Source organism: Pollachius pollachius, assembly GCF_949987615.1.
Source record: "Pollachius pollachius genome assembly, chromosome: 3".
NCBI classification, from domain to species: Eukaryota; Metazoa; Chordata; class Actinopteri; order Gadiformes; family Gadidae; genus Pollachius; species Pollachius pollachius.
The window spans coordinates 50,477,595-50,504,108 of NC_136936.1; the positions used below are offsets into that span (position 1 = coordinate 50,477,595).

General features: G+C 49.3%; 1 protein-coding gene across 1 annotated transcript in view; it reads right to left on the minus strand.

Annotated features, from left to right (window-relative positions):
• Window positions 1-15,405: 15,405 nt before the first annotated feature.
• Window positions 15,406-26,514, minus strand: part of LOC307073426 (ATP-binding cassette subfamily C member 4-like) — a 51,289-nt gene continuing 40,180 nt past the window's right edge. The window contains exons 25-30 of the mRNA XM_079733245.1: window positions 25,724-25,879; window positions 21,378-21,467; window positions 20,447-20,619; window positions 19,420-19,525; window positions 18,012-18,146; window positions 15,406-16,597 (exon numbers count right to left, since the gene is read on the minus strand). Of these exons, the coding sequence (XP_079589371.1) occupies window positions 16,496-16,597; window positions 18,012-18,146; window positions 19,420-19,525; window positions 20,447-20,619; window positions 21,378-21,467; window positions 25,724-25,879 (762 nt within the window). The 3' untranslated portion in view covers window positions 15,406-16,495. The remainder of the gene's footprint in view (window positions 16,598-18,011; window positions 18,147-19,419; window positions 19,526-20,446; window positions 20,620-21,377; window positions 21,468-25,723; window positions 25,880-26,514) is intronic.

Sequence of the window (26,514 nt, forward strand, 5' to 3'; positions counted from 1 at the left end):
CACAGCCACCCCCCCCGGAGAATAATGGAGATCTGCATCTTCAAGGTAGAGTGCTGCTTTAGGATGGGAGAATCCTACCAAAATAAAAGCCCCCCCCCCCCCCCCCCACTAGGAACAAAGGCATGAGGGGCGCCCCTGAAAGGCGATGTGTTCTCCTGCCAAAGGGGGGTCCCGTTAAATCAAAAACAAAGACGAGAGGTTGGAACGCAGAGTGGAGAGGCGGGGGTGGACCTGTTGTCCGTGGGCCGTTGTTGTGTTCCCAGTCAACAGGTGGAAGCGTAACGTCTCCAATCTGCTGGGGAAGATAGGAGTTGTTTTGCGTCACAAAACAGGGGCATGAAATAGGCTACCCATAATGACATGTTATTTATATTCAGGAATTAAATGGAGGGAAATTTGGAATCATCCTTAATACTAAAAGATCACATTAGCCCAATCATCGTTCTTACAGGAAAAAAATCCTAATCCATCTTTAAATGAGCTGTTCTGTTTTAGAGGTTGTCATTCAGACTCCCTCTGCGTTACAGAATAGCTCCCAGAATACATAATACATAATAATAATAATAATACATAATACGGCTTATCGCTAGCTCCCACAATGCGCTTATCAAGGGTAATCTCACATCTTGGGGTTTCCACAGAAAACACACTTGGATTATACACTCTGATTGTGTTTAAATCCTGTTGAATGAATATCCAAAAGCTGGGTATCTTTTTGTACCTTAGTGTTCACAAAGATGGACCTTTCTGTTCGAGGTACAAGAACTGCAAGCAGTGTTTCTGTGAATCCTTCAAGTGTCTACAAACAAAATGGAGCCTGTTGATCTAAACGTACATCCATCCATTAGTGATCCATGGTGAATGAATTGCAAGAGCATTAACACAAACATACACACACCCACACACACACACACACACACACACACACACACACACGCACGCACACACACACACACACACACACACACACACACACACACACACACAAACGACTAAATAGGCTAAAGAACTGCGACATTTTTACAAACACTAACCTCACCAACTGTAAACTGTAAATGCATTTGGGTCAGCTTATTGCCATTTGTTGTTGTTTCCAAAGAAGTACAGAAGAGGTTCAACTAAAAGCCGTACCGGATAAGGAACTTTTCTTTCGGGTAATGGTGGTGGTGGGGTGGGTTCCAACTCCACCCAAACGGGCTGAGATCCACTCTTCTCCTCCTCCGCCGTTCCCGGTGGCTTCGGCCCAGTCAGTCCTATTTACTCCATCTCCCCGATTCATAGATGCTGCTCAGCGGACCGGAACGTTCCAGCTGCCACCTCCACATCTCATTATTTTCCCCCTGAAATATCAAGCTTGTATCGTCTTGATAAATAATTCTCACTAGTATAATGTGTCCCACTAAAACATATTTTCCAAGAGGCCACAGAGGTTAAAGTGCCAATCTCACCTTTTTTAATTTTTTTCAGGCCTGAAGACAGAGATTTCCATATATAGAGTGACCGAGGTATGTGTTCAACATGAGCAATCGGGATGAGGCGCGCTGCGACACATATTGCTGTCAGAGATTGGAAATGAGGCACACTAACCTGCAGGGGCAGACAGCCCTCCCTCCCTCCCCCCCTCCCTCTCCCCCCTCCCTCCCTCCCCCCCCCCACTAGACCAATCAGCTCCGCACATTGCCAATACATTCGCACGCTTCGGAAAAAAAGGATTGTGACTTGAAGTTTTTATCTAGAGTCGTTGACAAACATTACTCTTTAATGCAGTTTTGTAGAAATGCATTCTTATCCCTCTTGGAAGGCATTTATCTACTTGAAACCTGCAAAATGGTGGCCACAGGGAAGAGCTGCTTTTAATAGACTACAATGGGCCCAGTATGGCACACTGGCTGATTTCACTGGGAGATAGGGGGGTGGGGGGGGGGGGGGGGGGGGGGGGGGGTGGGTGGCGTATATTCATGGGAAATTGTTTATCTTCAAGCGGGGAGGAGTGAAAAGGGGCATTCTACAATAGCGTTTTTAACTTTCATCAGAAATGATTCTTTTCAGTCCCATAAATTGTTGTATAGAATTTCAGACAGATGCTATTCAGGGGATAGTTCAATCTGCCCGAAGGAGACAACAGGCCGGATTCAATGGAGAACAGCCCCATGGGAGGAGGCAAACACGTTTACAACAACCAGCCATGACAACAATGCTGTGGGGAATTTCTCCTTTCTGGCTGCAGAATACATTAAACACGGTGGTGGTGTTTCTCACTATTTCACGTTTCACTGTGATCGTCATTATTAAGACATAATCTTATGACTATGCTGTAATTGCAAACATTTGAAGGCATTATTATAGAATGAATAAAATAAATACAATATGTAATCACTTGCAATAATAAATGATAAAGGGGTTCAAAATGAGGAAAGAGTTGAAAGTGTCACTAAAGACCAAGTTGTGTTTGTTTGAGTACTGTCCTACACATCTGTCCCTAGAGGAGGTCTCCTGGGCAGAGACAGAGAGAGAGAGAGTCAGAGACAGAGAGAGAGTCAGAGAGAGAGAGAGAGAGAGAGAGTCAGAGAGTCAGAGAGAGAGAGAGAGAGTCAGAGAGAGAGAGTGAGAGAGAGAGTCAGAGAGAGAGAGAGAGTCAGAGTCAGAGAGAGAGAGAGAGAGAGAGAGTCAGACAGTCAGAGAGAGAAAGAGAGAGTCAGAGAGAGAGAGAGAGAGTCAGAGAGTCAGAGAGAGAGAGAGAGAGAGAGAGTCAGAGAGAGAGAGTCAGAGACAGAGAGAGAGAGAGAGTCAGAGACAGAGAGAGAGAGAGAGAGAGAGAGAGAGTCAGAGACAGAGAGAGAGAGAGAGAAATTCAGAGAGATAGAGAGAGAGAGAGTCAGAGAGAGAGAGAGAGAGAGAGTCAGAGAGAGAGAGAGTCAGAGAGAGAGAGAGAGAGTGAGAGTCAGAGAGAGAGAGAGAGAGAGAGAGAGTGAGAGTCAGAGAGAGAGAGAGAGAGAGAGAGAGAGTGAGAGTCAGAGAGAGAGAGAGTCAGAGATTCAGAGAGAGAGAGACAGAGACATAGACAGAGAGAGAGAGAGAGAGAGTGAGGGAGAGAAAGAGAGATAGTGATGGAGGGAGGGGTGGTGGGAGACGACAAGAGAAGGGGGTCCACATTTCCATGCCGGCTCCCAGGAAGCAGAGACAATAAATCAATAGCCTGTCCCCCTCTCTGCCAGGGGCCCGATGTAAACAAATTGCAGCAAGGGGGAACAAAACAGACTGGGAGCCGCGACGAGGCGCTGCATAGTGGGACTCCCACGGCCCGAGGGCCTCCGTGGGCGCCGTCCGGGCCGGCCTGCCGCGATACGCCACGACCCGGGGCGAGACACGACGGCGGTGCCAAGCTGACACCCTCAAGCCGGAAACACGACGCTCAGAACCTGGCAACGCAGGGCTCGGAATCTGGCAACGCGGCGCTCAGAACCTGGCAACACTGCGCGCTTCAAAAACATAATTTAGGGCACAGATCATTTAAGGCTGCGCGCCTCCTCTTTCCTCCTCCACTTGGTGAGAGCGTGTGTGTGTGTGTGTGTGTGTGTGTGGGGTCGTGCACGGCGTTGCACGCATTGCCCAAGGGCACTGGCGGCGGCGGTGGTGGCGGCGGCGGCGGCGGCAGGCTCTATGCCGCCTGCCGCCGTGCGTGTCAAAGCGGCGTGCCACAAGTTCAATTAATGGATCTTTTAGAAGGCCTGTTTTTTTCTTTTTTTCTGTAATGAGAGTATCTGTTGTGGCTCTTTATCAAGCCTCTTCATATTTCACTGAGGTGGAATGGTGCACTGCATTTGCCAGGCAGAACTAATGCCACAGAGTAAATCTCAAGTAATAAGGAGCCCCAAGGGGACGCACTCTAAATGAAGATTTTACACCAATTTGAACCTGCCTGCAATTTATTTTCCCTCGCCCTGAGTGCATTTGTTTAACAGGTGCTCGAGATACGGCGGGAAGAGGGGCCGCCGCCACGTCCTCCTTTATTAATTTCTGGATTGCAAGGAGGAGGAGGAGGAGGAAGAGGAGGCGGGCGTAGGAGGAGGAGGAGGAGGAGGAGACAGACAGAGGAGAGAAAGGGGGGGTTGTTGACAAACACTAATCAAAGGTGGTGTACATCCAATGTACTCTTTTACTTCATTTGCAAACTAATGATTTTAACCCATCTCTTCCCCCCCCACACACACACACACACACACACACACACACACACACACACACAATCTGTTTAGGGTCAGCTCCAGTGTATTTCGGATACGCTTGGCTATTAGCATCAGAGAGCGCTTCAGATGTGACAAGCTCCCCCCCTCCAGTGGTAGTCACCTACTTTAATTTCCCTGCAGGCCACAGAGGGGGACGGATTCAACTAAAATCACAAGCTGTTTTGTTGGCAAATCCTTTGTGGGCCCATAATGAATCTAATGAATATAAAGAGAGGGGGGGGGGGGGGGGGGGGGGGGGGGGGGCGGCGGGCGAATACATTTCGACCACGCCGTGTTGCCTTTTACTCGGCGATTTGTGACCCCGGACAAAGGGACAATGGCCAGTGTTTTTGTACTCTTAATTTGCCTTTGTGTTTCGGCTTCATCACTTTCACTGCAAAGCACTGAGAGCCACAGGCTGAGAGTTACAGCTGACCGCGTGGTCCACGGCACAAAGGGAGGCATTGGGACGGGTCCTAACTATCCCTCTGGAGTCACAAAGCACCGCAACGCAGCGAAGGGGCTGGGGACAACACACACACACACGGGCAGGCACGCACACACACACAGGCTGGCACACACACACATACACAAATAGGCAAATACACATAAGCACAGGCACACAAACACACACACACACACACACACAGGAACACACACACACAGGCACGCACATAAACACACACACAGGCAGGCAGACACACACACCAAAGCACACACATACACACAAACTCACAACCCCTCCAAAAAAACAGCAACTCACAGGTTAGCATTAGCCAGGCGATCTGACACTAAGACTCTCGCCCAGGAAACCAGCGATACCAACACTACTACCACACAGAACCACCTTTAAAACAGTGCTCAACATTAGAGAGAGAGAGAGAGAGAGAGAGAGGAAGAGAGCGAGAGAGAGGGAGAGAGAGACGGAGAGAGAGAGAGAGACAGACAGAGAGAGAGAGAGAGACAGACAGACAGACAGACAGACAGACAGACAGACAGACAGACAGAGAGAGAGAGAGAGAGAGAGAGAGAGAGAGAGAGAGAGAGAGAGGAAGAGAGCGAGAGACAGAGAGAGAGAGAGAGAGAGAGAGACAGACAGACAGACAGACAGACAGACAGACAGACAGACAGACAGACAGAGAGAGAGAGATAGAGAGAGAGAGAGAGAGAGAGAGAGAGCTGAGCTCGTTAATTAAAGTGGCTCATCTGATAGGGTGATGGGAGCTGAGCCTCTTTCAGGTAAAGGCCCAGAGGTGTTTGCAGTGCTGCCGTCAGGACAGGCATGTTTCCCAAGAAGCACTGATTCCACCCCCCCTCCCCCCTCCCCTCTCTCTCCCTCGGGGGGGGGGATTGTATTAACAGCTCCTCATTGTTCTCCCCCGAGCAGCTCTGAGATCAGCCACCTCAAGTCGGAGGAACGCTTAAACAAATGCCAGCGAAACCCCCGACGCCGGTGACTTTTATTTAATCACATGACCACAGGGAGATCAGGGAGGAGAGGGAAGAGAGAGACAGACAAGGGGAGAAAACTTCCACACAACAAAGTGACCATGGTTCTAACTGTGTTGCTGTTTAGGTAGATAAACTTTGAGGGGTGCAGGCATTAGGGGGGGGGGGGTAGAGAGAGAGAGATACAGAGAGAGAGAGAGAGAGAGGGAGACAGAGAGAGCGAGAGAGAGAGAGAGCGAGAGAGAGAGAGAGAGCTAGAGAGAGAGAAGGAGATGGAGAGAGAGAGGGGGACAGAGAGAGAGACAGAGATGGAGAGAGAGCATCATTAAAAAACACAAAGTTGTTTAGCGTGTGGTTTATGTCCCCTTGCATTCCTCGTCTCCCAGATGGTCCCTATTCATCAGCGCGCCGTGTGTGTGATAGTGGAGCTGCCAGCTGCCTCTGTTCATAGGAGATTACTATTATGCATCTTCCAATCCCTGCTGGATAAACATCGCAGCACTCTGAAAGTTAGCGAGCTGGAGGTTCATGCTGACGCCAGGCGAGGCCAGCATCCCTTCAGGTATCCGGCGGCAATCTGCCTCTCATTCTATATATTGTTCAACTTTAACAGGTATCTAATTTGTGTTATCAGCCCACGGGGGCAGTAAGTAATAATTTGCATGGCTGCCCTAAGCAAACGTGCCTCCATAAGCAGCCGACAGTATAGACACAGGGACGGATTAACAGCCATATTGGCTATGCCCTGGTGATCAATGCTTCTGGAGGAATAAGTACGACACATCGTTTCCTGGCAATCTTCCGGTTGAAGAAAATAATTTGAAAAAATCAACACAGATCGGTTTAAAAATTATTTTGGATAAGACCTCATGGTGTGAACACACACACACACACACAAACAGACACACACACACACACACACACACACAGGCTCTTACAAGCGGCCTTCCTGTTTCCAAAAGATTATATCGATAAGAAAACCTTGCTACAAAACCTTGACTTTATTTTACCACAGAATAAGGGTTTGCAGCATGAAGTGCCAAAAGTGGCATGTTGCGTGTTTTCTGTATTAAACAGTAGCGCCCTAACCAGTGAGCAACATCAGCCATCCTTTATAGCCTCCGCCACCGCAATCTGTTCATCTGACTCCACTGGTTTAGGGGCGTTCTGGTCCCCCAGTATCCCCCAGTCTGAACTGGTGAGACCCATCTCAGCGGTAGGAAGGTCAGAGTGATTCCTTTAACGTGTCAGCTCTCACAGTGCCGAGAGAGGAGTCTCTATCGCGCGCAGATAACCTTCGCCACACTCAGTGCCGCATTGCTAACAGCCCGTAATACACCAGAAATACCAAGGGAGAAACAAACACCACCTCCTCTCCGACAGGCAGCACCACCACCCACCTTCTCCCGCTACACATCCCCGGCCACACAACCGCCTCCTCTTCTGCTCTTTCAAACAGAGAATGTCTATTCTACTTTGCTCAACCTTGATGCCGATAAGCTGAGAGTTAACCTGGCGCAGATAGCCAGCTAGTCCAAGATAGCAGGAGGCTACACAACACAAGAATCAACAACAACAACAACATCACCAAAAACAACATGAGCAAACAGGCCCCACTCTTCCCTGTGGACGCTCCGAGGGTAGCTGGGGATAGGTTTTGGTGCAACAGAAGCTTAGCATCTCGCTGGCTTGCATCAGACACACGCGCTACGCTTGTTAGATTAGTAGACAGCTAATTGCCGTGGTGGGCGTTCAGCTCACTAGCGGCCCGATACTGCAGTAGGCCTACGTCATAATTGTTTACTGGACAGGCAGACGTAAACGCTGGGTGACAAGCTGTGACCAACGCGCGCTGAACATAAATAATGTTAACTTTAGAGATGTTCTTGGCGTGGGAATGTGGCCAGCATAAAGGCTATAATGGCCACCCACTGTTTATCGATTTATTTATTTTGTTTAGCTATTTCTGTTCACGGGCAGAGATCACAAAAGGCGACTAACAACACGCAGACCTGTGTACTTTGAGCATGTCAAAATATGCTCACACAGCCCCACGTTATCAGTGAATTCTGGAGCCTTTTGCTCAAAGTGCATAATGAAAGGGAAAGCATGCAAGGCCACATTAGTTCAAACCCACATTAAAGTGAGCTATCTGGGATCTCATTTATATTCTCTTAGTGTTTTGCAATTTGAGACTGTTATCAAATAACTGTCAGCCCCGGCACAGCCTGTTTAAAAGTGTGTTATTCAAACTTCTACACACGAGGTTTGAAAAGCTTGTCCATAAAGATTGATTAAAGTTGTAAAGATTTTGTATCAAAAGGAACTCTGATTAAAGCTGTCTTCCTGAAGAGACGAGACTCCTCTGCATCCGTTTGGTAATCTCTCGTATGCGGCAAAATGGTGGTTAATGTGGAAATAACGTCAATGCGGACGATATTAATATCCATGATAGAAGAAGCTTGGGGGATTGTCACTAAATCAATGGAAACAAATCATGTAAACATCACTGAGATTATGTGGAGGAGAGTGAATATTAATGGCTGGACTGAATCAATGTTTGGGGGGGGAGGGGTTGCATATATTGCCTCCTGTGTTTCCCCCATTTCTTTATTTTACATTTAATGGAAATGCATCGCCGCAGAATCGATGAAATGCTAAATAGAGGAATGATGCCGGACATTATTGTTATTCAACGGGAGTAGCAAAACACCCGTTGATTGTGTTATTGTAAACAATGAAGACAAGATGTTCAAATTTCAATTAACTTTGGTCGGTATGTACTGTTATTAATTAAGAGGGTTTGCGCGCGACACAAAGGAGATGGCTTCCATTGTCTCGGAATATTCTCATGAAAGTGGCATTTAGTACGGAGTCCAAGAGTGGCTAATTAACTGGAACGGGAGGCAAGCCTTTTGCATTTGGGAACCTTGTGATTTGCGGGTGGGTGGTATAGAAGCACTGGGCAGGCAAATAGATTCTTTATTTCATTATTTGATAAGAAGACCCTTAATGAAAATATCAGCCGCCGGCGAGGGGGAGTCTACAGCACTTGTTCAGATAAAGAAACCAAGGGAAGAAATAAGTCCCCTCTCTAAGGAGTGCTGTTGGAGGCGATGGATTACCATGAGACCCAAGTTCATTAAATAAAAATAAAATAAACAGGGGATACACCTGCGAGGCTAATGGAGGTCAAATGAGTTATCAACGTTAGAGCGGAGAACTCTGCTCAGCATAATGAAATTATGCTGCAGAGGTGGGAGAACTTCAGTACATCAAGATGGGTACTTATTGTAACATGTAAAGACACTTGTACTTATAATACATCAAGATACTTGTACTTATAACGTATAAAGATACTTGTACTTTAATACATCATACTCATGCTTACTGTATTATAATATATAAAGATACTTATACTCTAATACATCAAGATGTGTACTAATAACATAAAATGATACTTGCACCTATTATAACATATAAAGATACTTGTGCTTATTTAACATATAAAGATACTTGGACATATTATTATACATAAATATTAACGCATTATATACTTATTATAATACATAAAGATACTTATACTTATTATAATACATGAAGATGTGTATTTATTGTAGCATATTAAGATACATGCAGCCTACTTATTATTAAACATAAATATGTGTAATTATTACAAAACATAAAGATACACTTATTATAATAAAGATACTTTTATTTATTATAATACATCGATAACACATTATAATACATATTATGAAACATCAATATACTTACTAATATACTTACTTACTATATTATTATATAATATTACTTATTATACACAAAGCTGTGTACTTATTATAAAGCATGAAGACTCTTGAGGAAGTCTACGCTCCAGCCTGACCCTAGCTAGCTGTAGCTTAGCGGTACAGATGTAAGCCAGCTAGCTCTCCCCAGCCTGATCCTGGCTAGCTGTAGCTTAGCGGTACAGATGTAAGCCAGCTAGCTCTCCTCAGCCTGACCCTAGCTAGCTGTAGCTTAGCGGTTCTGGTATCCTTCAGCTAGCCTCAGCTCAGCGGTACAGGTGTCCTACAGCTAGCTCTCCTCAGCCTGACCCTAGCTAGCCGTATCTGAGCCATGGAGTCGTCTAACGTGACACTATTGTGTGGGTGTCACCGAGACCTATCATAACAATCCTCTCCTCGGGGCTGCTGGCCTGTGGTGAATTCCCTCAGTGGCTCAGTGCTTGAGGGGGTCAAACACACAGAATCTCCCCACAATAGCGCGCCGCGTATCGCTTACATCTCTCACCTGTAATCACCCGGCGACATTAAAAGAGGTTTTTTTTCTCCCTGCACCCACCTCATTTGAGGTCTGCATACTTGACTGTGAGCGCTTTTGAACCGCTCATAATGTAATCGCTGCGGCGGGTATCTTGTGCTTTTGTGCGTCTCTCCGAGCGCTGAATGGCGGTGGCCTATCGCTTACACACTGGAGGTGATGTATACGGTGGGTAGAACAATGCTACAAACAGATAGCGGCGATACGCAGGCCGCTGCTGCTCTCTCCGTTTTCAAGGCTCTTTTTGGGGCCTTTGTCAAGGAAACATTTCAACTGTGGCCAACTTTCTTTAAAAGGGGGACAAAGACGAAGGAAGAAAAAAACAGACTTATCGTGCTGAATAAAAATGGAGTTGACTTAAGAAAGTTTATCTCCCTAGAGACTGGGAAAGCACCTTCAAATACCTGAACTCTGAGCCACTCTCCCCGCAAATAACCAGAATCATATTTCCTCTGTGCAGGAAGAAGAAAAGGAGAAAGGAAAAAAATAAAAGATTGCAGAATGATCCTGCCTTTTTTCGTTTTACGATTCAACAACTTTTACTCGCTTTCAATTAACTTTTGTGCTTAACTGATGAAGGCCAGATGTCAACATCACACTAAGTGACATGTCATTTGAAAACATATCATAAGAGATTTAAAAAGGTTTTATTCTTCCGCAGAACTGACGGTTTGTGGGATTATCCGCCCGTCTGTCTGAGTGATCCTTTCTCTCAGAGGATGAAGACGCCGCCGCCCGCTGACGCGTGTCCTGTACCAACAGCGTCTTCACGTTCTGTTTACCTCACACAAACAACAACAACACAACGAACTTCAGCGATGACAGCCACATCCGGATCCGTTTATGCGGTTCCCATTTGTTTTCTCGCATGAACGGACGCCTTAACAGAGTTCGGCGGCGACCACATGACGATGTGGTTCTGCCAAAACACGAAGCACGCCATGACGAGAGTGCAGAGTGTGAACCGTATACACTTACATGCGATGTGGCGTGTGTGTGTGTGTGTGTGGGTGGGTGGGTGAGCGGTCACACACACGCGCACGCACACTCACACAATGTGTGCGCACATGTATGTGTGACCACTCACACTGCCTCTGCAACAAGCGGTTCAGTCGTTGAGCACGGCGGGTTCCCTCCACTCTATCAGCCGTCTCCAGGCATTGTCCGGCGGGAGTTAACTTCTAGTCTGTTTACCGGCTGGATCGCCCGGTCGCGGGCCCTCCGAGGGCCCTCCGAGGGCCACATGGGCGAGATAAAGTGTCCCAGGCTATGAGCGCGGGGGCAAATCACTGCGCATTAAGACCGGCTGCACAATAGGTGACAATGGCTTGCATAAACACTATTTAGAACTATTCACATGGCATTGAAGAGATGGGCGTCGACACACTATTGCCGCAAAGCCGGCTCATTGTGCCGAGGTGAAAAGAAGTCTAACGAACAGGAAGCCTTACTTGAGGGAGCTGACAGTGGCCGCACAACGGAGGCATTGTGCGCTTGCCACCGGCCCTGTGGGTCTTTACATTAGGGAAAATGATGAGAAAGTAACCCCCACAGACCACGCCAGGCCTTGGACTGGCGTAAATGCAACCAGACAATGACGGTGGAGGGATGGGGGAGGGGGGCACCCTGCACCCCTGCCCAGCACGGTGGTTCATGTGCAGAGCGCATGTGCAGAGCCACCACTCTCATGGCCATGGATGAGACCCCCCCCTCCTCACCCCCCCCCGGCCAGGGGGAACTTTGAAGTTTATTTGAGGCATTTTCCCGCCAGAGAGGGGAGATTTCGGCAGAGCGCTGGATAAATATATATCATACATTATAAATGATAGGATGTGTGTGTGTGTGTGTGTGTGTGTGTGTGTGTGTGTGTGTGTGCCCGGGCTCTCCTAGGGAAAGTTAAGACTTTAACTGAAGAAGTGCCACCACCACCCCTTCACGGCTCTCAATGACACACACACACACACACACACACGCACGCACGCACGCACGCACGCACGCACGCACACACACACACACACACACACACACACACACACACACACGCGCGCGCACACACACACACAAACACACAGAGAGTGGCCCCTGGCTCAAGCTTCATCAATCTTCAACAAAAGGATGACATCACCAATAAGCATTCCCTTTGTGGCTCAGAGCAATAAGCCTTATTTACTGGTGAAATAAGCCCGGCTCCATTGTTCAGCTCCCCACTTTGGCTCTCTCTCCCACAGCTTAGGAATCAAACAGTATTTTGTTCTGATGTCACAGACCATGGCCAGGATTTAAGGCTAAGACATGCAAAGGGGTTTCCTATTTGCTGTAGCGTCCCTTCAAACGCACACGATTGAAAGCACCAGGAGCCGGTTAAAGCACGATCACAGTAATTATTACTGATGGTTGTTTCCCCTCTTCGTGTTGAGGGTATTCTTTGTTTATTTGATTTAACATTTTGGCAGTATTTCGGTAAGTTGTGAAAAATTATCACTCGCTCAACGTATTTTGACACGAGCGATTGAATAAGCCAGCCCTGGGCCTATGTTTACACGCAGAGTCATAAATGACATCTGTTGTCTGTAATTACTGTTTGTCGCCGTATTAGAAGTCAAGGCTGCAGGTTAACCAAAGTGCTGATGCACTGTGATACACAGCCGCAGATTAAGGCTTTACACGGCCCTGTGTGCATGTCTGTGGGTGTATGTGTGTGTGTGTGTGTGTGTGTGTGCGTTTGTGCGCGTGTGCGTGTGGGCGTGTGTGTGTGTGAGTGCACACGGGTGTGCGTGTTTATGTGTGCGTGCATGTGTGTGCATGCATGCATGGATTGTTTGTGTGTGTGCATGGGCGTGCGTGTTGGAGAGGTGGTGTTCGCAAGCAGTGGAAAATACAAGACGGTGAAAAGTTGCTAGTTGTAAATTGTTTGGGAAGTTGTTCATCCCGTGGTGTTGTTTGCATTCTGTGCACTTTGTACGCGGCCCTGTCACAAGCATAAAACTAGGTCTCACTTTGTGTTGTGACAATCTTAAAAATACACAACATCAACACGTCCCAAATTGAGTGATGGAGGGAAAAGGCCCCTCTATTTTTAACAAGATAAAAAGTCACTTTCACACCTGCAGCCTGCGTTCACGCCCTGTGTCTAAAGCAACCGTTTGTTGTTGCTATGTACGCTTTCTTTTTTTCTTTCTTTCTTCCTCTCGATCTCTAAACACACACACGCACGCACATGCACACACACACACACGTGCACGCACGCACACACAGCCATGCCAGGCCTTGGGAACCTGTCAGGCTTACAGTGTGTTTGCAGTCACTTTAGAAAGTGCCTGAGCACGCAGTCCCGGGGGAAACGCTCACGCCTTATACACAAGACACCCCTCCCTAGCCCCCCACCACCCCTACAACACCCCATGTCACCGGGAGAGGGAGGGGAACAAAGCTGCCATAGTCAATTCTCCTAATTTCACCACAGCCTGTCGAGAATCCCCTACTCCCTTTTTTTCCTCTCCCTCCCTCCTCCCTTTTGCTCTCTCTCTCTCCTTCCCCCCCCCCCCTTCTCTCTCTCTCTAACAAGTACTTTATGTTGGGATCAGGCAGGTCTGAGTTGCCCACAAATAAAGTACACACTGAGACTCTCACTCACTCTCTCTCTCCATCTTCTTTCAGTCACTCTCACCAACGCCCTGTCATTCAGATGCCTGCACCATGCAATTTGTATCCATTTGTCAAACAGCGGAATCTGCCACAAAGGAAAATGCCTGCGCCAACATAAAGTTACAAACACACACATCTGTCTCTACGGTCCAAAATGGCTGCAACGTCTATCCCATTATTAGTAATACACTATAACTAACCCTCAGCGTTTTTAGCCACGTTTTATTGTACCACACGCACTTGTTACATTATGCCTCTTCTGCAGAGGGAAGAATGGCCGTGTAACAGAATAGGACACGGATATCACATCCTCCAATCACCTGCAAACTTGTTGTGTCTTTGGGATGAAAACTCAGAACGGACGCCATTTAAATCCCTCCGCCATTGCATTCGGGGCCGCCTCATTGTGCTGACACTGCTTTTGTATTTTATTTATTTGGGATTACCGCCATTGTGTGGCTGCCCAGCCAGGTCCCTCTCCCCCAGCGCAGACGGACCGTTTATTAAAGCCACCTCAGCGATACGTCCCCGTCGCTGTGTACATATATATCCCCACCTATTCAAGATGTGGCTTCAAAAAAAATGCCCCTATTATGGGATGTGCAAGGCAAGGTATCAGCTTTGAATAATACTTATTGTGCAAACTTTGTTGTCGCCATTCTTGCGCCAGGGCCTGTTATCTCGGGACGCAGCACACAGGGATACATGCTGACTGCGCCGCAGATAGCGGCTCGCGCTAGCAGCCATTGTGGGCCCCGTGCCGGCTGCCGGGCTGCGGGGCTCCCCCAGACGGGAGCCCCGCAGCCCGGGCTGTCAGCGCGGCGGTGTCAGGTGGCTGAGCGGCGCGGGGACCCAGGATGCCGCAGCTGCTGCAGGAGGCCCTCCAGTGCCGCTCCGGAGCCCTGGGGTCCTGACACGCGGCACAAAGTAATCACAGATCACGGCGTTTAATCACCGAAAACAAGCACTCAGGAGGAAGCCCCACTGTCAATATCCCTCTCTCTCATTATCTGTTTGGATGGCACCAACACACTGTCAGATAAACAGAGTGGAAAATTAAGATTAAAAATATGGTAATTTCATTCCAGGCAGCCGGCTTCTCTCACTCCCCATTATGCTATTGATTACCTCTGAATTCAATTTCTCCTTTCAATGTAAACTTTAATCTATTCGCCAGCCCAACAATTCATCTCCCGAGGGGCTATTTCAGAGTAAGTAAGCATTTAATATGACGCTGTCTGAAGATTCACTGGCTTTAATGAATTGTGTAAATCACTCAGCTCTAAAAGGCGACCATGCCCTGGGTTCACAGCCCGAATGTGATCTCTCGTTAAATACCGTCTCTCTCTCTCTCTGTGTCTTTCTGCCGCGATGCTAAATGCTCTCAGGCAGCAAGGGCCTCGTGAACGGGGAATATCTGCCCGTTTTGTTTCATTTGGAGCGAAGCAGCCCCCGATGTAACTGAGGCGCTGATGAACATAACACATTAAAATATAGGTCAGGGAATTAAAGACGACAACAAAACACACATTTGTAAGAAAAGCAGGGGATTTCTTCACAGGGATTGTTGTCAGTGGAGCGTTTGTGGTGATCTGCATAAAGCAGGCAGACATTAGGGGACGGTGTCGAGGCTGTGAAACTGAATCCCAATAATGTAAACACACAATGCCCGCTAATTAAAAGACATGGTTGCGATATCAGCATTCGTTTTATTTAGTAAATGAAATTCAACGAGTGTCATCTGGTGCTACGCTGTATTTATTACTTAAAGCAATTTGGCTCTACGTGAATTACAAAAAAATACAGATGACTTATTGCACTTAAAAAAAATAAAATCAAAAATGCACACACACAAGATGCAAGAAAACACATGTTGTAACTGATAAAATATTTGAAATTAATTATTGATCATAACCATCACACTATGGAAAAAATAAAAGAATAATAAATAATTGTAAGAATTAAAAGAGCACCACATTCAGCTGGATAGTTTCAGGCTTCTCTTATCGTTGTTGTCGTGCTCTCCTCTCTTCCGGCCATGTTATTGTAACACATTGACCGAGGGACGGCAGCGATGCAGATCGTTACAACCAAAGTGCAGGAGACCCACCAGCTTCGGAGCGGATCAATGGATTCAGTGTAATTAGAAAAGCATCGATAGCTAGACGAAGGCACGGTAACGACTGGGAACACTGGCTCCTCTGTCCGACTCCCGCCTCAGGAAACTTCTCCTTAATCTTTGATTCTTTCCTCCAAACTTAAATCACTTAGCCCGTCTGTAATGAATTGCATAAGAGGACGGGGACACACGCACACACACACGCACACACACACTCTCTAAACACACACACACACACACCAAACACGCAAACACACACACACACTCTCTAAAAACACACACACACACACACTCTCTAAACACACACACACACACCAACCAAACATGCAAACACACACACACACACACACACACACTCTCTAAAAACACGCAGACAAACACACACACACACACACACACACACACACACACACACACACACTCTCTCTAAACGCACACACACACAATGCATCAACCCCTTTCCAGTGTCCGTGAAGGATTGACGCCACCCGAGAGAATAGCACACACACACATAAACAGTCGATTAGAATCAATAAATAGCCGTAATAAGTCATATACTGCCGACGACGGTGAAACCAGCATGGGGAGACCCCCCCTCCTGCCTCTCTTCTGCTTACGGCTACACAACGTGTGGCTCCGTGTTCCTAACAGCAGGACGGACAGACCGGTCCACCCTGATTGAATGCAAAGTCCCAGCAACAGCAGCAGCAGCCCGACGGCCCTCTCCCCGCTGTCAGAGAGACGTCTCGTAGCTGACTGTGGTCCCCCTGGCAGCCTGCTCCTCACCGTCCCTCAGTCTCTCAGACAGACAGGGACGGCTTTTGTTCATGTAAACCTGGAAGGGGGTATTAGGGGTGGAGGGTCAGGGATCACACACGCAAACACCGCAGTCGGAGCGCCCGGGATCCGTCCTGACACACGATGTCAGACGGAGGATTTGGGAGTACGCCGGGAGCGAGGGAGCGCTGATTTATTTGCCGTCGGAACAACTGAGACAAGATTTCGCGAGGGAGATAACGGCGGGGGAAATGTACCTTAATCTCCGGCGCGATGGACTGCGCTGATAGATGTTTGTGAGAGAAACACAGAACGCATCACGAGTGCGTTTCCCACAAAGCGCCGGTGATAAACTATTATATTAGTCCCAAACCCAGTGGAAATAGGGCGAGATAGGTATAAAGAAGTAAAAAATAACGGGTGTGCCTCACTTTTAGATTATGCTGCAAACTCAAGGATTCATCTTTCAGGAGGCACAATGGCGCCAGAGGTTGTTATCAGATAATTTATTGTATTTTCCACCTTGACTGACAACTAAAGAAACTTCAGACTCACTCCGCAGACCCACTCAGTATTTAATAAGTGGCGCTCGGCAGCTATGGATGCTGCGGCAATCTGATCCGAGGAGAGCGCGGTACCAAATAGAGAAAAGGAAACATAAGGGCAGGGACAATGTCAGGAGCAATCCGCCAGTGTGAGACGCACAGACGATACCAAATAATACCACAGCGGGGCCGCGGCTTTGGAAATCACTATTTTACCCATTTCACTCTCTGGCTGAGCAGATACACTTCCCCAGATAAATTTGTGCGAGGGACAGAGAAAATGAAATGATGCCTACTTTTCTTCCGACTTCACAAAGGCCTTTTTGAAGTTGCAATGCAATGGTATCTGTGCTCCCAGACAGATGCACATACAGAATGGAATTGAACAAAGACCGGCCCGCCTCTTATCTGCCGAGTGTGTGAAGGGGAAAATACATCACAAATGAATTTCACAGAGAAAAAAAAATCTCTCCAATGCAGTAATCCCCCATAGAAAGTTACCCTGAATCACGATGAAGTTAAAGCAGATATTTCTAAATAGACACACGCGCAATGAAAGCCGCTTTTCTGGAATCATCTCTAAAATGATCTAGAAATTACATTTCTTTGGGGGGGGACAAGGAGAGATTATACTAAGGGCCGCGGCGATAGCATCAACGGATGAAAATCTACAAAGGGGCATCTTCACCAAGGCAATCGCCAGACTGCAATGCATTGTGGGTCTCGTGTGAGCGTTCCACTGTTCCCCAACTCTCCTTCTGCACGCGGGCGAGGTGCCACGCAGTTAGAGCGAGAATTTTGGGTTAGCGGTGCGCCGCGGCATGGTAACCGGGAGGCCGGACACACACACACACATACACACACACAAACGCACACGCGGACGCGGGCCACCGGGGGGTGAAATGGTGTGTGTCTGCGGCTGGGTACCTGTGAGGCGGCGTGGTGCAGGGAGGCGGCCTCCTCGGCCCCGGTCTGCTCCACCATCTGGTAGAGCATGCCGTCGCGGTCCTGCAGCAGCACGTGGGGCTCGTCAAACTCCCGGATCCTGCCGGCTTCCAGGACCTGCAATCAGAGCGGAGCGCCGGGAGCTGGGCGTCGCCCGTATACTTTACCTCTGGGCGGAATCAACCTCTAGGCTGTTGGGAGGCTGCTGAGCAAGGCAGGGAGACGGCCGAGGTTGACGCGGGGGGGCCACCCTCAGCAACCCTCCATTTGAGGTGAGTCACCCGGCGACAAACACAGGGAGGGCATGGGGGGGGGGGGTTGGACGCGGGTCGGGCGCGGAGGACAGCCAGCTGACGCTGACAGACGTGGATCTGTCCTTTATCCACGCGTTCATCCGGGCGTTTCGCCCGTGGCTCAAAGGTGGTCCTCAGTCAAGCCCACAATCACAGCCCAGACAAACACACACACACTGGAGGGGATGACTAGCACCACTCCGTCATCGCGCCGTGTAAACCCCGCGCGAAGAATAGCGCCGGCTCCAGGAGAGCGAGGTAAAGGACTACCATTACCGAGCTGACAAATGTAAACAGATAAAGACGAGGTGGAGGGGAGCACAGTGCTTTGTAAGAGAGAAAAACACTTAGAAACAACAACGCAGCAACTCATTATAGCAACTTGCCGGCGTGAAAGGAAAATTCCACAGCTGCCACAGCCTTAATTCACCGTGGTTTTGTTAGTTCTTTGGGGGGGGGGGGGGGGGGGGGGGGGGAGAGGGGGGCGAGACACCAAGCTGGGAAGTTTCTAATTTGGAAAACGACGGCATTCAATTAAAACACTTTGGAACGACGGAGCGGAGACGGGCCAGGTGAGGCCTCCAGCGCAGCTTGACAATCTGGGAGCGTTTAACACGGGCACAGGTGTGGCGCCGCCCCTGCTGGGCCATATCGGAGGCTCTCGCTCCGGCTCTGCGCCGACCAAATGGCCGCGAGGTCACGCTCGGCCCTTGTGGGCAGCGGAGAAGGGCTGCCAAAATCGGCACCAATTGGCACCTCTGTAGGCATCAGCGGGGAGGGGCCGGCGGACAGAGGGACACGGGCGGGACGGGTGGACGGGGGTAAACAATCAGGAAACTAGTTACTGAGTTAAGTGCTCTGTGAGTAGAGCGTTAAGACCGCCTGCTGGCTCTCATGGGCTGAAGATTTGTTTGGTTTTCTCTACAAAATGTACTGATTCGTTTCACGTAAATGGTTGCTTGCGAAGCTGCTATTCCGTGTGTCAATTATGGCACCCATTGATAATAATCTATGGAGTTAGGCTAATACCCTGATAGTAGAAGACTAGTGAGGCCCTACTCACTATTCTGACACAGTGGTGATGGCGTCCTACTCACTAGTATCCTGTCACAGTGGATGATGGTGTTCAGCCTGTGAGCGATGGTCAGGACGGTGCAGTCGTCAAACTTCTCCCGGATGGTCTCCTGGATGAGGCTGTCGGTCCTGAGGGCGACAGGGGAACACGACACCTTAATGGCAACAAGACCTTCCGCCTACAGGCCCTTGGGCAGGGATCTGAGGCTGGCTCTAAACTATGTCTAATCCTCTGTCAGGTTGATGCTGTGGCGACACAAAGGTGATCTGGGAAGAAGAGCAACAGAGGACAGTTCAACGGTATGTATGAATGGGCCGTGGTGTGTCGACCACTACAGCAGAGTAGTCATGTATCATATGTTCTGGTAGTTGTGTTTGCCTAAACTCTGAGAACCCACTGAGTGACAGCACTAGCGAGAGAATTTAAAAGACAACGAAAGTCCGCCTTCTTTAATCACCTTCCTTTACTGCACCCATTACATCACCATTACATATTTTCGGCTTAGCTCAGGAGGAAGAGCGGCTGGACTTGTTACCGGAAGGTTGCTAGTTTGATCTCCTCCTAGCCGAGTGTCGAGGCGTCCCTGAGCGAGACGCCCCCCCCCCCCCCCCCCCCTGACTGCTCCTGACCAGCTGGCTGTCGCCCTGCGTGGTCGACTCCGCCGTCGGTGTGTGAATGTGTGTATGAACCGTGGTGAGGTTACATAGATAGATAGGTACTTTATTGCCATGTCAACACAGTTGATTGGAATTTGTCTTAGTGCCACACAGGTTAAAATAAGGCAATACACACACAGTACATACAGTACATAAAAGACAATGACACATACAATTATTCAAACCAGTAAAAGATAAAAAGATCTTGCGCTATCGCAACAAACAAAAAAGTGTTTGTGCATTCTATAAAGTGCATTTAGCACGGGTTTACTCCTGAGAGCCTGAGCATTGAGGTTGCTTTGGATGAAAGCGTCTGCTGAACGCCCCGAATGTGAACGCACATCTCAAAGATGACCTCATAGGCTCAGCCCGAAGGCGGGGTCGGTGTCAGACCTGGGGTCCACGTTGGCCGTGGCCTCGTCGATCACCAGGATGCGGTTCTTCCGCAGGACGGCGCGGGCGAGACACACCAGCTGCTTCTGACCCACGCTGAAGTTGGAGCCCGACTCGGCCAGCATCGTCTCCAGCTTACAGGGCAGGTCCTCCACCACGCCCTTCATCTGCACCTGAGAGAGGGAGGGGGGGGGGGGGGGCGGAGAGAGAGAGGGAATAAGAGAGGGAACGAGAGAGAGGGGACGAGAGAGAGGGAGAGAGAGAGAGGGAGAGAGAGCGCGAGAGAGAGAGAGAGAGAGAGAGAGAGAGAGAGAGAGAGAAATGAAATAAACAGAGACAGAGATATAGAGATAGTGAGCGAACGAGAGAACGAGAGAACGAGATAGAGAGAAAGAGAGAGAGAGAGCAAGGGGTGAGACAGAGCAGAGTCCCCCCATCAGCCCTTCATTACCTCTGGATAAAGGCGCCCCACAGGGAGGTCTTTAAAGAGCCATCCAAACACAACCATTAACCGCGCGGCACAATGCCGGGGCCAGGCCCGCTGATGACCCGGGCCACTCACTTCCTCCTGGCCGGCCCCCCCGCTCTAATCCAGGCCACCAACCCCATTGAGGCCCGGGCACCGGGACCCCCTCTCTCTGTGGGGACAGAGAGGGGACTCCCTCGCTACAAGTTGGCCCTCGACCGCCCCCCACCCCCCCCCCCCCCCCCCCCCCCCCCCCAACGAAACCCACCTCGCACCCACCAGCAACTTTCTCAACGGCTCCCAGCTATACGCCACACATCGAGCCGGGGCCCCACGGCAACTAATGGGATTTCCCCCCCATGACTTGTGGCGAGCACGCAGGCTGAAAGGCGGGCATTGTGCTGCGTGACAGAGGGATCCCCCCCGGGCCGGCTAGGGGAATCATTCAGAGCCGGGCTGGAGTACCTCTTGGAGGGCATTCCACAGGTCCTTGTCTGTGTGGCGGCTGAAAGGGTCCAGATTGGTCCTCACGGTCCCGGTGAAGAGAACCGGGTCCTGGGGAGAGACGGATATAGAAAGAGAAGGCCGTGGCCGGGAAGATAATGACGGGGAGAGGATGTGTGAAAGGGTTAAGACAGGCTTTATGGAGCGCGGCGCGGCAATGTGTGAGGGAAGGACGCGCACAAAGGACTCGCTACACTCAGAAGCCGCCATTCAGCGGCTAAAGCACACTGTGCTACAATAAGTTGATCTTCTTTCTTGAGAACAGAATGGGAAGAGACGTTCTTGTGCTTTAGTGTTTGTTGAAGGAGGAGGAGAGAAGAAAGGAGCCCCCGGAGGTGATGTGAATTTTAAATATGAATATGGAACACAAAAACGTGACTGTGTGCACACAAAGGCACGGCATTCGCTCTCCTTCCACAAAGCACATGAAAGCGTTTTTCAAACGTCTGCCAAAAAGTCAGCCCCACTCCCCATTGAAACACACCAGTGTAGAGGTCATCCAATCAGCTCTGGGCTCCTCTGAATGGATCCACTCGGTTCTGAGGCGGCCATGATTCCCTGGCTGCGTATTGATGGCGGGAACACACGTGTATCAAGGTTCCGCCGCACTGCCATCAATCGGAAGGAGGCTCTTTATCTGCGTTCAGTAGGAGCAGTCACCAGCCACCAGTCTACCAGTCCATTCTCCTACGTTTGTCGGAACCCTCAGACAAACGGCGACAGAAATATGTTTTATCACGGATCGGGGCCGATATTTATTCAAACCTATTTCTCAAACAACTTTGCACACTAGACCCTTGGCAGCAGGAGTCCTTAGTCATAAAAAGCCATTGGAGCTCTAACAGAACAATAAAACCCTAGATAAGGGTGTCACGGCTCTAGTGTCCATATTGTTCTAACAATGAGTCAACAGCGCAGGGAATCCACCTGCACAACCTCACAAAGGTGAGGCCCCTGAATGGACACACCGAACACGTTCAAAACAGCGCTTGAATACGAGAGCGTCGAGGTACAGTGTGGCTGCGAGCAAAACCTCCGACACGTTCGCCAAAGAGCAAACCTTCCCCGTGCCCGGCCGTGGCAGAGATCCCCGTCGGATCACAGCCTAATCCAGGTGACGGGATGAACCCTGCTTACCCGACTCATTAATAAGAGCCACGTATCAAGATAGCAGCACAGCACTGACGCCTGCACCTCAATTAGACCGGAGAGCAGCCCTAAAGTACACAGTGACGGAGAGAGGCCCGGTGCACCCGGTGTTTAGAGGGACGTGAACAGCCCCACGGGGTGACTCAGCCGTCCTGATCATCGCTCTTATGCAGCAGATCAACACCGGTGATCAGGCTAACGCCCGCAGCAGCGCACACAGCACCATGCGAAGTCACACTGTGTAAACCTTCACAGGAGTGGGGGGGGTTGATGGCGGAGCTTACCCAACCTGCACATTAAAGGGACACCATTATCAAAATCGACCCTCACTACCCTCATGTATTTATAAATGATGGTTCTACACAGTTAATGTTAATGTATATATTTTTGCTTTTGAAATAGATGGATTTCAATCGCAATGGTCACTGTTATTTTTACCACTTGTGGTGGTAAAATAGTGGCCATTGCCATCTATTTCAGAATCACCCCTCTAGTGACATCACAAGTGGGATTGTCCACCTGGATGTATGATGGACAGATCAGGACTGTACAAACTGCTACAGGGGACGGGTCATTTTGGTTGTTTAGTTTCAAAATCTTGCTCTCCTCTGGTCTTTTCTGCTCTCTTTCTTTAAAACAGCATTTTGGATCAAGTCATCTCATCACCAGATAGTAGATAGTAAAATAGTAAAACAGGAAAGGTAACATTTCAGGTGAGCGATGGATTTGAGAAAAGATGGTAAACTGCGACTGGAACCCCAACAGATGAAGACACAGGAGAAACATTCCCGTTTCCTTTGCCTTCCGGAAGCGTTCCACCTCTTTACCTTCTGTGAGTTTCACAGAGTGTCAGAGTAGGTCGATCATCTCATCACCAGATAGTAGATAGTAAAATAGTAAAACAGGAAAGGTAACGTTTCAGGTGAGCGATGGATTTGAGAAAAGATGGTAAACTGCGACTGGAACCCCAACAGATGAAGACACAGGAGAAACATTCCCGTTTCCTTTGCCTTCCGGAAGCGTTCCACCTCTTTACCTTCTGTGAGTTTCACAGAGTGTCAGAGTAGGTCGATGGCCAGACGTTAAATCAGCTCAAGTCCCAATTCAAACTAGTTTTGTGACACATTTTAATTGAGGATTCAATGTTCAGCTGGGAAAAACGACTTTCAAGCCCAGCTTTCCATTCAGCGATTATGTGCTTCAACAATTCTAAGCACTCTTTTTGCCACGGAATACTTTTTCTTCTAATACCGAGTCATCCCTGAAGTTTCAATATACATTGAAACGGATCCCTTATTTTAATGTCACATGCTAATACAAGTTTATCTTAATCAAATCTTAGGGCGTAAGAAAGGCAAGAAAAAGATGGAAAAACCTCCCCACTGGAGACTGTATAGAAAACATATCAGAGTGTGAAGATAAGGTCCGCACACCACAGGACAAGACAAGCATCTCATGTCAAAAACCCTCTCCCTCTGAAAGGCGCCCTGAATATATCACTATAGCAGCGCTGCGTCACACAGCGCAGTAGCAATCACAGCTGGAGAGAAAGAGAGCAAAACAGTTGGATAAGGCTTCCCAAAGCCAGTCCAAACTACAACCCTCTCTCCGCCTGAAAGAATTTTCTAGAACTGGGAACACAGACACGCACACACACTGAGACAAGCCAAACCACGCTCCACACTATCACCCCAGCACCATGCGCGGCCGCGCCACAGCAGCTGAAGTGCTTTAGCGAACGCTAACGTCTTAACCTGCCACTTCACGGCGACTCTCCTCTGCCCCTCGGAGAGGAACAGCGAGGAGGGTAAACACGGAAAAGTCACATCAAACGCGCATCGCATCCATCTCCAACCCGATTTGGGCGCGCGGAGGCGGGGCATCGCCGCCGACTTCATCCGCCGTCGCTGGCGCTTGCCAGAAAGCCAATCAAAGCCGCGTATGAAAGCCTTAACGCGCCGTGTTTCCGGGCGTTTCTGGCGACACCTTACGAGACCGGGGCGAGCGGAGGCGCGGTGAGGGACTCTGGGGGGAGGGGATGAGGGGGTCTTCGTATAAGCAGCTTTCCCATGTTTGGGGGGTTGAGGGCTAATCCTCTGTCAGGGAGGGGGGGGGTGCTCTCTTGGCTGCGCGGGCCGTGGGAGTCGCCCCCCCCCCCCCCCCCCCCCCCCCCCCTCTGCTCAGCCATGGGCTGGCATTTTGTTAATGCCGTATCAGTTACAACAAGCGGAAATAAAGTTAAACTGTCTCAAGGCGTCCGTTTGTCTCACTCTCCGAAAGCCCCACAGTGACGAGCGTGATCCTCCTCATCCGTTCTAGAGCTCAGAGAGACAGGAGAGAAGGAGCAGGAGGAGGAGGAGGAGGAGGAGGAGGAGAAAGGGAGGAGGAGGGGGAGGAGAAAGGGAGGGACAGAAGGAGAGGCGTGAAGGTTTGTGTTACCGTTGTGAAGACGCCGCCTGACTCAGGTACACCAAGTAACAGGTACACCGGGTAACAGGTACACCAGGTAACAGGTACAGCAGGTAACAGGTACAACAGGTAACAGGTACACCGGGTAACAGGTACACCAGGTAACAGGTACAACAGGTAACAGGTACACCGGGTAACAGGTACACCGGGTGACAGGTACACCGGGTAACAGGTACACCAGGTAACAGGTACAACAGGTAACAGGTACACCAGGTAACAGGTACACCAGGTAACAGTTTACCACAGGTAACAGGGAACAGGTACACCAGGTAACAGGTAACAGTTTACCACAGGTAACAGGTACACCAGGTAACAGTTCACCTGGACTCTGCATAGCCTCCCCCCTTATCCCCCCCACCACCCCTCTAAAACACTTAGTGTATGTTGTACGTCCTTGCATTTAAAAATTGTAGTGTAGCGTCTTATCCTAGCTATCTCTGTTGTATACGGGGAATGGGTTAACCTGGCGATGGTTAGTGCTTGGCACTTGCGCGGTATCAACGTGCATCTCAATTCACATCATGCTGCAGTTATCAACAGCCTGATCCTGGGTCGGATACGGCGGTGATGGTCGTATTTACGGTTGCGATTAAGGTCCCCTCGGACCTTCCCAGTATATAAAGTTTGTACCGGTTCCCCGGGGGCCCTAGGGCCTCAGGATTATGTGACGTGGACCCAGAAGAGGATACCTGTGGGATAATGGACATCTTCTGCCGCAGGGTGTGCAGGCCCAGCTCGGAGGTCAGGAACCCATCGATGGTCACGCGGCCCTCGGGCTCGGCCAATCGGAACAGGGCCGAGATGAGCGAACTCTTCCCGGCGCCGGTCCGTCCCACGATGCCGACCTGTGGACGGAGACGAGGAGACGTCGGGGTTTAGTGATCCGTCGTGGTTGGTAAAGATCCCATATAATGCCTTTTTTTATTTTTGTTACATGCCTGTATGTTAGAAATATCCCTTATTATTCCCACACTGTTCATTTCTGCAAAACCAATTCCAGCTTCTATCAAAGACTTTCTGTCTTGTACCATGTCGCTTTAAGGCCCCCCTAGCGAGTGGCCCAGTCTGGTGTGATCGGCCAACACACCTACTCTATTGAGATTGGTCGAGCGCTTTGCGCGTGCGTCGGCAAATTCACGCTCCCTGCACAGTCTGACGTCACACTGTTAGAGAAGTAAAGTTTGAGGGCAAACAAGCTATTTCACGTACTTATGGAGGGCCGTTCTCGGTTGGTGCGAAATTTCCCCCTGGCTCCGAATTCGATTTTTCTAGCTTAGCAGACGTAAAACATGTATACATACGTCAAATAACAGTCTAAAGCAAAGGGACGTCGAAAAAGCATGATATCACCCCTTTAATAGCTACAGCTCATTGCAAACATGTGCCGTTACAATGACAAGAACAGCCACGCCTACTAATGAAACGTCGTGCTACAGAGCGACGAGGGAGCCCATATTAAGCCTAATGTGTAATTACAGCA